Consider the following 16,545-nt stretch of genomic DNA (forward strand, 5'->3'; position numbering starts at 1 on the left):
GTAGGATTGACTTCGCACGCAAGGAAAAAGCAAAGGGAAAGGCATTAACAATGCAGGAGCTAAACATAGCCTCGAGAAATGCATGGAATAAATTGCGTGATGAGGAGAAGCTTGTATGGAAGAATGAAAAAAATATGAAAAAATATAAGGAGCTGATGAAAAGCTACAAGGAGTCTATAGCCGACAGGGGAGAAAGCATAAAGAGTGATGTAGCAAAACAAGTAAGGACGTAGCATACAATTTTATTGTTTTTAAATTAAATGATTTAGAAGTTTCAAAGCGCAAGTGCAAGTATTGGAGTGTTATTTGGTAAATTTTATCAACATTGTTATATTGTTTTTATAGGCATACAGGTTTAGGTGCACACAAGCTAAATTTTTAAGGTTTGTGGGGCGTATTGATGGGGAGAAAATAGCTGCAATCCAAGAAATAGGTTTTGGTGGATTGCTGGAGATCCAATGCCACAACCTTCCAAGTATGATATGCATGTGGTTGGTGAATAATTTCAATCCAACTCACTTTTACATACAACTTGAAGGTGGACGTGTACTGCCTGTAACGTCAGAAGATATAGCAAAGGCTCTTGGAATTCCAGGTGAGGGGCCAGTGCCGGTTGAAGATACTGGAGATGATGGAATTGATAGCGAACCACATTATCCTAGGAAGAAGAAGTATAATTGGCATGATATAGAAGATGAGCTAATATCCATGGAGGTCGGGGATGAATTCAAGAGATTATTTGTTATTTTTGCATGTGGGTGCTTGCTTGCTCCAACAACACGAGCTGAAATTAAAGCCAATTTATGGGAGAGTTTACAATCAACTTCAGAAATAGCAAAATTCAATTGGGCTGAGTTTGTCAGAGCTGATTTGTGCAAAAAATTGTTGAATATGCAAAGCAATGCCCACAAAAATGTTGGAGGTTGCATCCTATTTTTGCTGGTAAGTTAAGAAATCTCAACTAGTGGATGATCTTAACTTATATTTGTTCATTGTATCTAACAAGGATAAGTTGTTATTATTTTGCAGCTACATTATTATGATCGAGTAAGTATACTCAATCATTGTGTTCATAGGACCTGCCCTGTAGCAAAAGCATGGACTGATGCCAATATAATGGAAAAAAAAACACTAGAATTGGGTGGTCTTGGAAAATTTGGCAAAGGAAAGCTAGTAAGTATTACTAAAACAATGATATTTTTGGAATTTGAGTTAGCAAGACATTATATTATACGGTTAACTGCTTTGCGAAACTTACAACATACTTTTTTGTCCACAAAGGTAGGGTCAAACAAAATGAACAGAGAAGAAAATGAGGAAGAGGAACCTACTGAGCTTCCACCGGATGTGATTAGCCATATGGTGAATAATGGACATGGAGAAATTGCTGCAAGATAACAAATTAAATCTAATACGAATGCAAATATGTCTGAAGTTGTACGAATATGAGGATTAATTGCATTTATTTTTTTATATTCAGGTTCATCTAGCCACTCTATATACAAAAGCGGCAACTGCTGAGCGGATAGCAATCGAGTGTCAACAAAGTGTAATGCATATATCCAGTATCCTTTGCTCGCAACGTAGTGCCATGCCATCATGTTCCCAGGCAACCGTTAGATCCACAAGAAAATGGGCAAAAAAGCGAATGATCGATGATGAGAAGGCAAAGGTTGTTATAGATTCTGATACGGACAAATTTGAATATGAAAACAACCAAGACGAGACATGTTTTGGGGATAGGAATGAGGATTTTGGTGAAAATGAGGCAAGTGAACCCGAAGATAAAGAAGGAAAAAATGATGCCAAGGCAATTGCAGAAGTTCATTGCTTGGATGCAGGTCTAACTTCCCCATCAGGAGCTGCAGTAGAGCAACATTCGCTATGTGCTGTAACACAATGGAAGGGTCGGTCTAGATATAAAAAAAGAGAGTGTGAAGGCAAGTTATATATGTTGTAGCTAAAATTCTGCTTTCATTTGTTATTGCACTTTGTAAATGATATAAAAATTGATCATTACAAAAACATTTGCTATTCTTGACTTAATATAGATGCGGAAGATGGCCGAATGCACAAGACATTGCGGACGACAAGGCACAACACCCTGATCAGGTCTACTGATTATCAGCTCCAAATCCAGGCTACTTTGACACAATGTAGCCGGAAGATTGCGAATTTCACATGGCAAGATGCGGGAGATGAGAGGTAAAATGTTTTTTTATGCAATAATATTCGAGGTAATATGTTATGTTTATTCATATTCATTTATAATTGAACTTAACATTGTTGACTCAATGTTCAATGTAGTGAGATATTAGTGTCTATGTTCGGATTTAGCCTTAACCGAAGAGATATGCAATCCTTGCGGGAGAAGCATTGGGTATCAGATAGGGTAAGCCACGAGAAAAGGAAAATTATTTTATTTGACTAAGTTAACTGCTGTAATTGTGGAGATAGTCTCACCTTTTGGAATGCTAAAATATTTTATTGTTATACTCACCCCTCTTTTAGGTCGTTGATATGTATGCAAGGTTATTGAATAATGATGTGAGTAAAAGACTGATGAAAGTTAAGCGGTACATTGTCGAGCCATGTGTTGTTGTAAGTATAATGACCAACTTTTTTTTACCACCAACTAACACCATGCATATACAGTTTCACTTATTGTTAGTTTATTAGAAAATTTGATTCCAATGTTTATTAAATAGTATGAATTGCTCGTGCAATTTCTAACTATCGTATGACTTTCGATCCAATTTCATTGATTTGTTGGGCAGGCTGCCATTCAAGGTGTAGACCGATTTGAGAAAAAGTCTGATGATGTCCTATATTCGAAACTGAACAAGTGGTTCAAAATAAGAGCAGATAATGCGTCAAGTCTAGCAAATGCCGATATGGTGGTCAATCTCTTATAACTGCTGGATCAAATACCTTTTATTTTATATCAAATATGTTGCATTTGTAAAGTCTAACACATTATATTTTCAGATACTGGTTCCAGTGGTGAACAAAAGTCACTGGTTTGTATACTCATTTGATATTGCACAAAGCATTGTTCATCTCCTTGACTCACGAGTTGATTCATCACGGGTTCGACAGACTAACATCTTACGACGACTGGTGAAATCTAAACACTATTTATACCTTAAATTTTTAATGCATCTATTTCATGGATTTAAATTATATAACTAGTGAAAAAGTGTAATCAGGAAAATTATATTTTTATGTTGCAGAGGCGAACCTTGGGCTTAATAATGGCAAAACAATTTGATAAGTTGGTGGATTTCGAGGGATTTGTATTGCAAGTCGCAGATGTGCCTCAACAGTCTCCACACAATAGGTATATGTCCTGTAAATAAGAGTTTATTTATATTCTATCTTGAAATATAACTAAATACTAAGTTACATTATTAGGATGGTAAGGTAAAACTTGTATGTCCTACAATCTGGTTGTCATGACAATGTATACCTGGTGTTTCAGCTATGATTGTGGTGTGTTCGTAATGAAATTTCTGGAGCACTGGAATGGAAGATTAGGAATACGCATTACGGAGGTATATATATTATTTTGATTTATAGAAATTTTTTGGTAGCAATTATTTTTATGATGACTAATGTATAACATGTGGTGCTGATTATTTTAATGCTTGATAGGATAACATGTGGAAGTATCGAGTGCAATATGTGTCTATGTTGGTTGCAGCCGAGCATAACGAATGGGCCGAATCCATCCTTGAGTTGTTAAATATCCCTCCCCGACGAAAAAACCAGTTGTAATAAATGATTGACAAATATTTAGTAATTTATGAGTTGTATTGCGTAGAATTTTGTACTTGTGTTGTGTAGAATTATCTCCTTTTGGGATTACTGTTGGGAGCAAGTTCATTAGTTATGAAGTTTTTACTACTAGTGGGACATATAGAATTTTGTGTTGGGAGCAAAGTTCATTACTGTTGGGACATGCTTCATTTTTTGTTTGCGTCAGATAGGGTTGGGACACCACGATGAATATATAACTTCTTGTAATCAATTGAATAGAAGTAAAAGGTGTAAAACTATTCTGCATTGATTGCAATTCTCAAACTGCTATCTAATATAAAAGTAAAACAATCATTTTAGTATTACATTGTTCCAATCCAGTTCCAAAAGAGTCACAAGATACATCAGCTTAGCATACATATTCATGGAAGGCAATTAGCTTCTACCCAATTATATCGTAGGTAGTTGCACTTCTTCGTGCTTAATTGCATGAGAATACTATTCTTTGACCTTTCCACAGAGGCCACAATGGGGGTTTGGCAATCATTGAAACAAGCAATAAATTATTTAAATCAAAAGTTTAGTGTTCATAAAAGCATGCCCTACAATAGTCTTGTAACAAAGTTAGAATAGTTCTAAATAATAACTGTAAATAATGAGTTTTTTAAAAGAATTACTGACCATTAAGAATTCGGTGAAACTTGTGTACTTTGTCTTGCTCACAGGATCGTTGGGAAGCAAAAGTGGGAGATTGTTACGATCTTGAATACGGATATTATGAGCACTCAGTATTTGAGGAGTGATTCCAGTTTCACCGGGCTACGATTAAGTATTGTACAGAATAAGATACTGTAAATTTGTTTAAAATCTTGATTATCCACACAAGTGCAATGTGTGACTTACCATCCTACAAGATTGCGTATCTGAGTTAATAACTGGGGATGATCCAAAATTTGATTCACTGAATGACTGTTATCACAAGTAGCACATTACATTAGTTGCAAAGTCATGCTGACACTGTGTATAACTGCAAACTAACTAATTTGTAAAAATTAAATACACATTGTGTCCAAAATTTAAAATGTTAGGTCGTACGAAAATTATGATGCAAATGTGTACATAATATATAACAACGTGTTCAACTGAATTAACAATATGTAAACAAAAATCAACCGAAAGTAATCTAAACAAAAATCAAAATTCAGTACATACGTGACCACAAATGAATACATTGTAAAGTTATACTACAAACTTATGGGCTACTATGAATATAACACATAACCAATGCATTAGATTGAAATAACTATGCAATAGATTTCAAATGATATGGTTTATAGTGTACAAGATAAAATACACCATATACCAAAATAATAACACGATGTCAAAATTAAATAACGGGTGATAAATAATTGTAACTTGTACGATGAAAAAAATAAATGTGAGCAAATAAATTAATGATGTGTAAAAAATTTTATCCAAATGTGTAATCATGTGTCCAAATGAAATTATTCATATTTCAAAACAAAGTAACCAGTGGTACATGGTATCAATCAATGCGTACAACATATATATCAGTTTGTACACATCAAACAACAACATGTAAATGTTATTAAATCAAGAGATCTCCATACTGTGTACCAACTAATATACACCGTGTACCAGAATAATAACACGATGTCAAAACTAAACAACGGGTGATAAATAATTGCAACTTGTACGATTGAAAAAATAAATATGAGCAAATAAATTAATAATCTGTCAAAAATTTTATCCAAATGTGTAATCATGTGTCCAAATGAAATTATTCATATTTCAAAACAAAGTAATCAGTAGTACATGGTATCAATCAATGCGTACAACATATATATCAGTTTGTACACATCAAACAACAACATGTAAATGTTATTAAATCAGGAGATCTCCATACTGTGTACCAACTAATATACACCGTGTACCAGAATAATAACACGATGTCAAAACTAAACAACGGGTGATAAATAATTGTAACTTGTACGATTGAAAAAATAAATGTGAGCAAATAAATTAATAATCTGTCAAAAATTTTATCCAAATGTGTAATCATGTGTCCAAATGAAATTATTCACATTTCAAAACAAAGTAACCAGTAGTACATGGTATCAATCAATGCGTACAACATATATATCAGTTTGTACACATCAAACAACAACATGTAAATGTTATTAAATCAAGAGATCTCCATACTGTGTACCAACTAATATACACCGTGTACCAGAATAATAACACGATGTCAAAACTAAACAACGGGTGATAAATAATTGTAACTTGTACGATTGAAAAAATAAATGTGAGCAAATATCAGTTCTATGATGAAAAATTTTCGATTTTTATATATCAAAATGTGTAATCATGTGTCCAAATGAAATTATTCACATTTCAAAACAAAGTAACCAGTGGTACATGGTATCAATCAATGCGTACAACATATATATCAGTTTCTACACATAAAACAACAACATGTAAATGCTATTAAATTAAGAGATCTCCGTAATGTGTACCAACTAATATGTACAAAATATGATATTACTGTGTCAAAAATAAATAACATGTGATGAACATCCTATCACTAATATGTACACCTTAATAACCAATGTGTACAAGTAAAATATTAATTTGTAACACCTAAATAACTAACAGTGAACTATAATGCACATTATGTAAAGTATAAAATAACTACTTACTGCTACAGAATTATTCGATGACAAACATTTGCTTGATGTTTGACTTTGGATAGGTTGATAGGATTCTGATGACTGACAAGAGAAGAATATACAACAACTCAGTCGGCTTATGATAGTAGAGTCAATTGAAATGATATAATTATGTAAGTTCAAAAATAAGATTCGGTACTAACCATCTCAGGAGTGCTTGTCTCAGACAATCTAGAGTTCTTCTTTTGCCTATGAAACCTGTCCACCCAACTACGCAATACTTTCTTAGTTTTTCTGCCACTTCGTTTCTTCAAACCCGTTGGAGTCACAAAGTGGCCAGCTGCATTCTGCACTTGTATTTCCTTACATAGATCCATTGATGCACTATTCTGTGTTATTTCATCTATTTCTCCAGAAAATAGCATTTCGACTCTCTTTGACAATTCAGACATTACGCTACTGACTAACTTTGTAGCGGCTTCTGACATGGCAGCCCTGGTAGCAAGTCTTACCATTTCGGGTGCTAATAGCCTATATCGATGGGAAATAGAGAGAGACGGATCTGATGATAGTTCTCTACCCTTGCAATCGACGCTGCCTCCGGACCTTCCTTCTTTGTCCACCTCTTTGTCACATATTGATCAGGAATAAACTTTGTTCCAACCATATCATACACCTTTAAAGCATGTGAGCATAGGATTCCTTCCTGCTCAAAAAGATTACAACTACAAGTAATGTCTTTAGTTATTGGATTCAATATCACTCTTCTCTCCCTTCCTCCATCATAGTGACTGACACTGTATTCCACATGCATTGTAGTATGCTTTTGGTCCAAGATCACCATTGTAGTGGATTCATCGTATTCATTCTGGAATGCAACAAACATGCATGGAGAGTATATAGAAGCTGCCTGGATCAGTACCGGAGTCTGTTGCAATCCCAACATTGGCAGCTTCTGTCGACTGTGATACTCAACTCTTAGTTCATTATATCTTTTTTCATCCACAACTCGGTTAAAATGTTTAAAGAATTGAACCAGGTCATGATCAAGTTTCAGATAATTTTTTATGGAAGCATTTAGACTCTCACTTAGTTGTGTGCTACGCATACCCGCAGTCCAGGCGCCTTTCATGAAGCATTTTGCCAATTTCTTTCGACATGCATAAATGCCACACAACCATTCATTTGTTTCGAGCTTGTGTTCTTTTAGCATTGCATCCCAAGCCATGATAAACTCATTTTCATCTTCTATCTTATACATACATTTAGCAAATCTATATGGGAGATTACTACCATCCTTGTAATAGTTCCCAAGGTGTTTCATGAAATTGACTCTAATATGAAAAGTGCACAGACCATGGTATGTTGAAGGCATAACAGCTGAAATTGCAGCGGACATGGCTGCATCCTGATCTGTGAAGATGGTTTTTGGGTGCCTTCCACAAACTGCCTCTACAAATGTACCGAACACCCACTTGAATGATTCAATGGTCTCATCATACAATAGAGTTGCTCCAAAAATAACCAATTGTCTAAATTGATTGAATCCCACAAATACGCCCAATGGTCTGTACTCCTTGTTAGTTTTATATGTGGTGTCAAATGTAACCACATCCCCAAAATAGGTATAATCCAGCAGCATTGATGCATCAGCCCAAAATATATTTGTAATTTGTTCTTCACAATCAAGCTGCTCTGCGTGAAAGCATGACGGATTTTCCAATTTTTGTTCTTCAAAGTATCGTAGCATTGCACCAGCTTCACCATACTTTAATCCCCTCTCTCTTTTTGTTCGTAGATAGCGTTTTAAGTCATCACGAGTGTAGCCAATATTGCCTAATCCACCTGCCTCTTTTCCCATGAGTTCATGGGATTGTTTCAAGGATATTCCTGTATCATTTGCAATCTCAGCTTGGGTTCCTTGAGAAATACTTACTTTTCTTTGCGAACGCATCATATGAGCACATTCTGAAATGTGTAGTGTGTGATTATACTCGATTACCAGATCTCGAACCTGATACTTCATTGTTTCTCTGTTCAAAATTATCCCCATTTTAGCTTCACATCTGATTTTTGTTTCAGCCCGAGTTCTCTTTGGTTTTACATCTCCTTCGTACCGTGGTTTGAAATCTTCTTTGCAACATGTGTACCTTCTCGATGTAACTACACCGTCTTTATCCTTGTTCAAGTAGTCTTTCCGAACACTGAATCCAACAACTAATCCGTACCTATTGTAGAAGTTGTATGCCTCATCTTCTGACTGAAACTCCATGCCGATCTTAGGACACAATGCTTCCTCCATTGTGCTGTATTCGACAAAAGCATTTTTTGCTATTGTTTTCAGGACAAACAATTATATTTATTTTTTATTTCTTTATTCACATCATAAGCACTTAATTATTTGTATTCACATATGTACATACTTTATAACGACGTGTACACACCTTACAACATTTTGTAAAATAATTTTTATGGATGTGTATCTTCTCTGTAATAGGTAATCACATAACTCTAATAATTTGCATAGCATATTTCACTATATAATGTATACATTTCAAACAAATATTATAACCAATTTGTGTATAATATCAGTATTTACATACTTTACAATCATATGTACACACTTTATAACAATGTGTACACCCTTTATATCAACTTGTAACATAACCAATGCAAGTATGTCTCATACACTTTTACATAGCGTAAGGTTTGACAGAATTCTCAAAATCTATACATTGTCATCTATACCGTTTGTGTAGTTACTTAAGTTGGTCACATTGTTAAGTTATTTTTACGCTTATGTTATTTTATTTGTACACATCCTCATTTATATTTTGAAATTCTGTACGGGATCTTTATTGTACAAGTTAACCATTCTCTCTAAAAGGATAATGACATACTTCTTATAATTTTTAAATCATGCTTCACTAAATAACACATTTATTACAATCAAATTACATATAATATTAGCGTTTACCTTGGACAGAGTTCACCATGCAGTAAATTTCAGATGAGCCGCTCACAAGTCTCGGCTATGCATTTGTTACTCGATGAATATCTATCTCAGTCATCCACTACTTAAATCGGCGTGTATTGTTGCTGCAGCGGATCTTTACAATTATCTTGTGCACACCTCAGACAAGATGCCCGTTTTGATAGGGTTTATTTAAGAGTTGGAAGAGAAGAAGACAAAAATTTATGTCTATGTTATGCGAAATAATTTGTTGAGAGGAGAAGAACAGAAGGAGCTTGTTGAGAGGAGAAGAACAAAAGGAGCTACAGCGACAATGTATTGTGTTCAGAGAAAAACCCACTACCGCCATTTTCTTCCCACATCTTTTAAGTTGAAAGAGTTTTAAATCCCGCCGATCGTACCAAAAGTTGATTTTCAAATTTTGATTTTGAATTTTTCATACCCTTAACGGCCAGACCAAACGGAGTTAAAAGTTAAGCTTGTATTGAAGCAACAATCCTCTACACTCATCTCCATTTTGTTCGATTTGGTTTTGGCCGTTGATGATGGGCCCACCACATCTTGGCCATGAAAAGTTTATGAGCGGTTGTCTGACAACCGCTCCAGCCCCTCGTCCCATGGATAATGCGTCTGCTATGGAAAATGCCGCAAAAAGTCTTTTCCTCGCCAGATCTGGCATGCCTGTCTCACTGTCATTGCCACCGGGTACAGTGATCATAGCAGCAAATGCAACTGTTGCGACCAGAGTAGCTACAACCATGCATGAGTTTGATGTATCCTTCGTCCATTCCTTTGCATCCTTTGACAAGCCTTTATGCTTCTCCAAGAATAATTCTCGAGGAGTTTGTCCTTCTGAGTTCTTCCTTGTCCTCAAGTCAAAATAGACAATTGCTTCCACGGCCTGCATGCAGTTAATTACGGGATTAATCTAGGTTTATGCTTGCACTTCATTTGCTAACACTAGGGCAACTACTTTATAGCGAAACAACCATCATAATACAAAATGAGAAAATTAAAGATCTACAAAAGTCTTTAATTTGGGTACAATGTCACACATTCTGGTGCTCATTTACATTCCACCATGTATTTTGAGGTGATAATTGTCCCTTTAGTCTATATTCAGTAGCCAGTAAAGTTTATTTGGACAACTATCATCCTAAAATATGGTGTAACACAGCTGTAATACCAAAATGTAGAATAGAAATATCCAAAACGTACCGTTTAGAAGTATGATGTGTGCCTGAAAGGGTCGGCTTGGTTAAGTTCAAAAACTTACGTGGATAGGATACTAATCCATGATATTGTAAAGACAGTTTGAATAGAATTACTATGATATCGCATCATGTAACTTATATTTACCACTCTTACCAGTTACCACTACGATAGGATACTTACTAGTTACCACCCTTAATATTATCTTGAGCCATCAAATAGTAGGCTTAATATTAAAATTTTTTTCTATTTCAGCCTTTCCTTATATTTTATGATAATTGAATTGCACGTTTAAACTAATTTATAGCTAGAGAAAGCAGGCATTCCTCGTGTTACATGCTCGAAAGTAATTCAATTGTCACATGGCTAAGGAATGGATCCATCTCTTGAGTGTTGCAGCGTCAAGTTAAAGGCATTAGATTGTACTGACACGAGAATTCCAGAAAACACTGTAGTGTGCTTTTAATTTTGTCTGGTCCCTCTAAAATCATGGCAGGGCACTTGTTTTCTTACTTTCTCTTTTTAGCATTGTGATGTTAATGGATGAAAATGATGCTGATCGAACATCTTATTAGCCGATAAACTATCGTAACATGATGATAACTTTTCTTCTTCTTCTTCTTCTTTTTTTTTGCTGACCTAAAACATGTCCTGACTCGAGTCACTTGAGACCTGAGCCGACACACCAAATTAGGGGATACGCCGCTACCCCCACGATGCACCCAAGTTAAATAGGAGGGTTCAAATTTAGGAAAAAATTTGAATCCAGGATCTCATTCAATTATACCTGGCAATTGGGCGGGTTGGACGGGTTAATATTGGGCTTTTATTTAATATTGGGTTAATTATTGTGCATGCATTTTTGAAAACGCGATTTAATGAAAACGCGATTCAGTGGCGCGTTTCTTTGAAAAACGCGTTTTCTGCTGCGAAATTTAGCAGAAATTTAACTTTTGAATAATTACAAATGATACCCCAATTTCCCAAAATGCATCAAAGATCATTTGTTTGCTAAAATACTCAATGCATGCACATGTAAAATGATCAAAACATGCATTTTAACCCCTTGTAACAAATCAAAAACAACAATTACTCAAATCGAGGGGTTGAGTTCCTTGATCAAACTTCGCCTTTTTCACCTCATTTGGTCACTTTTGCTTTCATTTCCAATACCTACAAATGAAAAATAACAAAATAACTCAAACACATATTTTAAACATAAAATCACACCAAAATAACATAAATAACCAAAACATTGGGTTGCCTCCCAATAAGCGCTTTTTTTAAAGTCAATAGCTTGACTATTTCACCTCATTTTTCAAGGAGGTTTTGTTAACGAATAATCCACCATTTTATGCCTTGGTGGATCATTGTAAGGTGACTTAATAGAAAAAGCCACATGATCTAATGATATGAGAGATGGAAGTGACTTACATATTCCAAGTGTTTCATAGATATTACCTTGAATATGCACCACTTGAGAACTTACCAACAGGGATGCCATGAGAGTATCTTGGGCAGCAATACCCTTAGAACCTATACTTTCAATGCACTCCTCAAGAGGGGTGAAAAATGAGTCATTAAAACTCACCTCTTGAGGCTCAAAGTTAGTTCCAAAGATATTATCATGTGAAATGGATATTTGCTCATTAAAACACACTTGAGATTCATCATTTTCATCAAAATGCAACCCATTTTCACATACAACATTCCCACCATTCATGCTAGGATCATTTTGCAAATTATTAGAGGAAATAACTTCACACAATACATGTAATTGATCTTGTATTCTACCAAAGTGAGAAGCCAATTCATCTATCCTTTCCTCAATCCTATCAAAACGGTCGGAAGTCACATTAGCTAATTTTTCTATAGCTAACTCCCAAGATGGCTTAGAATCATTAGCTACCATTTCAATTGCCAACTCCCAAGATGGTTTTGATTCATATTGGACACATTCAGGTTGGTAATTATAAAAATATGAAGAATCACTATAAGTACCATGATTATCCCAACCATAAGCATTAGCACTATATCGATCAAAACAAGGATTGTAATGCTCTAATTCATCATAATAATCCACATTTTGTGCTTGCATACATGTATTAGTAGCATGATAACCTCCACACAAGTCACAAATCACATGATAAGAATTAAAAGCATTAACATTCCTTCTCTGCTCAATTTCATGCATCATGGTGTCCATTTGAACTTGTAACATCATAACATCAAATTTAGCCTTTAAGCACCTTAAACCATCTTCAAAAGACATACATTCAGTAAATTCTTGGTTACCTCTATTAAAGGAGCTTTGCACTTGGTAACCATCCATTACCAATCTTCCACTTCTCAAGCATTGTCCTCCAAATTGTCCTACCCTTCTCATCACCTAAAATTGCTTTTAAACAACTTAAGAGCAAAATTAGTAAGAAGAATAGGTGATAAAACACATACACATAAAAAATTCTAAAATGACAGAAAATAACATTCACACAATAACTAATAAAATGTCTAAACTAATAAAGTTACTCTTCACACCGATATTGCCAAATCTTCCCCGGCAACGGCGCCAAAAACTTGACGTGCGCGGAGTATACATATACAATTAAGCTCATCCTAATCAAGTTTTACATTTATAAACTCCTAAATACCCCACACGCGATTTATCGCAAGTATACGAATCGTGAGCGAGTATAGGGTATTAAGGGTCGATCCCACAAGGAAGATTGCAATTACCGGTACTACTAAAGCTTCTCTATTATTTAGACTATCAATGAATTATAACAAATTAAAGCCTACTGAAATTATACAAGATAGCAAATAAAAGCTCCTTAGGTTGTGGTATCCCCAACTACTCATGCAAGTGCTATATTTGGATCATTGAGTACTACATCTAGGCTAATTATGGTGTAATTTCCTTATGCATTTGAATCCTACTTTCGTAGTGAATCAATTATACTCATAACTAATCCATACCTATTTTCATGGTTATGAAATTAGCTACAAGTTCATTTCTTCAATGAAATTACATGAAATGAATCACTAAAAACCACATAAGTGCACCTCTACTTTCGTGAGTGTACTCCCTATGTTTAGCACTTCTTGAACTAGTGTTAAATCTCAATTTTCATTGCAGAAACAACACCTTAGATAATCACAATCAATGGTACCAGATTAATCATGATTTAAGAAGCCAAAGTGCTAAATAACTTGCTCAAATCATAGCAGTCAAATAACCAAATAATAAACACTAACAATTATAGAAAGTTCAACCAAACCCAAGGTATAAACTTTAGAAACACATAATGAACACAAAATCCAGAACTTGTATATTAACTAAACTTGGAATCAAATACAAAAGATAAAGAATTTGGAAGAAATACAACCCTTGTCACATGAGCTTTCTTCCTTGCCTTCTTCATCCTAATCTAGATAATAAACAAGAATGGAAAAGCTACACTACTCTATACTAAGCTAAACTAACACTAGGGAGATGAAAGAGCTACATTTCTGCAGCTTCAAGCTTTCTCCCGTAGCTCACTCTCTATTTTCTGCTATGAACTCCCCAATCTCTCCAATCTCCTATTTTTGCAATGCATTTGGCTATTTAATGATGAAAGGTGGTCAAGAAATGAGGATTACATCTCCCTTTTACAGCTGGGAATGTTTCTCACATGTCTAGCATCCAATGTGAGTTGGTGGAGGTGAAATTGATTTTTTACGCGTACAGAGCAGCCTTTTCTGACCAGTGATCCGAGCTGCTACAGTACCTCGGATCCGTATGGATCCGAGCTCGGATCCACTAACCCGGAAACAACCGAGGGTTCGGATGAATAGTGGATCCCAGTGTGGATCACTTGCTCTGTTTTTGGCCCAACTTCAACCAATCTTTTCTTGATGTTAGAGGCTGAACCAGCTCATGTCGAAAACACGAAAGTTGTAGCCTTTTGAGTTATCTTTCTAATGCATCAAGAATCACCTCATTTGGATCTGTGTAGGCTGAGATATGACTGAAATACCCTTGCCTGCTCATTGCCCTGTTCCAGCTTCGACCAGTAGAAATTTGCTATTGTAATTCGGTATTTTGACCTGGAAAACCTTCAAACTGGATTTAGATGTCTTCACCAAAGTTGTAGATCTATCTCTTATCTTCAAATTGGTTCAAGAATCATCTTAATCCGATCATTGTAGCTCAAGTTATAGCCGAAATACGAAAATGTGTCAAAACTGTCAAAATACACAAAATCCAAGTAAAAAGTGATAAAAACCTCATTTAATCACTTAAAAGCATTTTTCACCAATTATAGCCAAAATGATTCATATTCTACCAATAATATAACTAAAGTGACTAAAAATAATATAAAATATCATACAATTATTACGTAAATTAGTCACTTATCAGTACTGACACGAGAATTCCAGAAAACACTGTAGTGTGCTTTTAATTTTGTCTGGTCCCTCTAAAATCATGGCAGGGCACTTGTTTTCTTACTTTCTCTTTTTAGCATTGTGATGTTAATGGATGAAAATGATGCTGATCGAACATCTTATTAGCCGATAAACTATCGTAACATGATGATAACTTTTCTTCTTCTTCTTCTTCTTTTTTTTTGCTGACCTAAAACATGTCCTGACTCGAGTCACTTGAGACCTGAGCCGACACACCAAATTAGGGGATACGCCGCTACCCCCACGATGCACCCAAGTTAAATAGGAGGGTTCAAATTTAGGAAAAAATTTGAATCCAGGATCTCATTCAATTATACCTGGCAATTGGGCGGGTTGGACGGGTTAATATTGGGCTTTTATTTAAATGGGTTATACCCAACCCGCCCAACTTTAAATTGGGTTAATTTTGGGTTGGGTCATATTGGATATTCTCAAATCCATAACCCAAATATGACCCAATATATTAATTAATAGATTTTGATACATAAATTCTCTCAAATACATTTTTATGTACAAAAAAAAATTTTCGCACACATAAACACATTTTCACACACTAAAATAATTTTGGTCCAAGTTGGATATAGCATGAAAAAATGGTATACCAATATACAATTTTCCAAGTCTTGTTACTTGATTTAGCATTTGCCATACCAAACATATTTCTAATATCATAAAAGATCCAATCACGCCTTAATTAAATTGAAATTTTGATGAGAGAGATATAATTCTCAACAAATTAGTTCAAATATCACTATCCAATTCATTTGAAAATTTTTGGAAAAATTAATACAACATTAAAACAGGTCCAATGACAACTCAATCATCCACCAGTCACCAATAAAGCACATTCTAATGCCTTTGGTCCTACATTCTATACGTTTATAAAATGCACAATTAAGAATGTAAACTCTAGCTTCACAGCCAGTGCTACAGAACCAGCTGAATTGTCGGCGTGTTCACCTCGTATAAACGAAAATCTAACTCTGATGGGTATCCATTAACTATGATTTAAAATATATTTCAGGTATCGTATTTTTTTAAATGAAAGATTAATTAAGAAAAAATAAATAAATATAATAAAGAATAGGTAAGATTAAATAGGAAAAACATATAAATATGAGAGAGAATAATAATTGTTAATACGCGTATATACATGATAAATTAGATAAAATTTAAATGTGATAATGAAAACCCGTAAGAAAATTTTTTTAACTAAATATGTGGGGATCAAACACATAATTAGGCTTGTTTATTAAGTGAACTGAACAAAGTGCGAGTTATAAATAACTCATTTAAGCTTATTTAGATTCATTTATGTGCTAGAACAAGCATGTTTAATCCTCAATTTCATTCGCATTAAGGTTATTCTACAAATCTTGATATGCGGCAAAAAAAAAATGAAGATGTTGATCAAATAAATTAGGTTCAAAATAATATGGATCAGATAAATTTTTTTCGTTG

The 16,545-nt window shown here is 34.7% G+C and overlaps 2 protein-coding genes across 2 annotated transcripts; both read right to left on the reverse strand.

Annotated features, from left to right (window-relative positions):
* Window positions 1–6,972: 6,972 nt before the first annotated feature.
* LOC113750355 (protein FAR1-RELATED SEQUENCE 5-like) lies at window positions 6,973–8,751 on the reverse strand. The gene has a single exon (XM_027294343.1). The coding sequence runs from the start codon at window positions 8,749–8,751 to the stop codon at window positions 6,973–6,975; it is 1,779 nt and encodes a 592-aa protein (XP_027150144.1).
* Window positions 8,752–9,889: 1,138 nt separating this feature from the next.
* On the reverse strand, window positions 9,890–10,330 carry LOC113750356 (ankyrin repeat-containing protein NPR4-like). The gene has a single exon (XM_027294344.1). It carries the CDS (start codon window positions 10,328–10,330, stop codon window positions 9,890–9,892), a length of 441 nt encoding a protein of 146 aa, XP_027150145.1.
* Window positions 10,331–16,545: the final 6,215 nt, after the last annotated feature.

The sequence above is a fragment of the Coffea eugenioides genome, chromosome 10, assembly GCF_003713205.1.
Source record: "Coffea eugenioides isolate CCC68of chromosome 10, Ceug_1.0, whole genome shotgun sequence".
Taxonomy (NCBI): domain Eukaryota; kingdom Viridiplantae; phylum Streptophyta; class Magnoliopsida; order Gentianales; family Rubiaceae; genus Coffea; species Coffea eugenioides.

What these genes read in the sequence shown, in the direction of transcription:
- LOC113750355 (XM_027294343.1), bottom strand. Translation starts at nt 8,751, where the DNA reads ATGGAGGAAGCATTGTGTCCTAAGATCGGCATGGAGTTTCAGTCAGAA.
- LOC113750356 (XM_027294344.1), bottom strand. Translation starts at nt 10,330, where the DNA reads ATGCAGGCCGTGGAAGCAATTGTCTATTTTGACTTGAGGACAAGGAAG.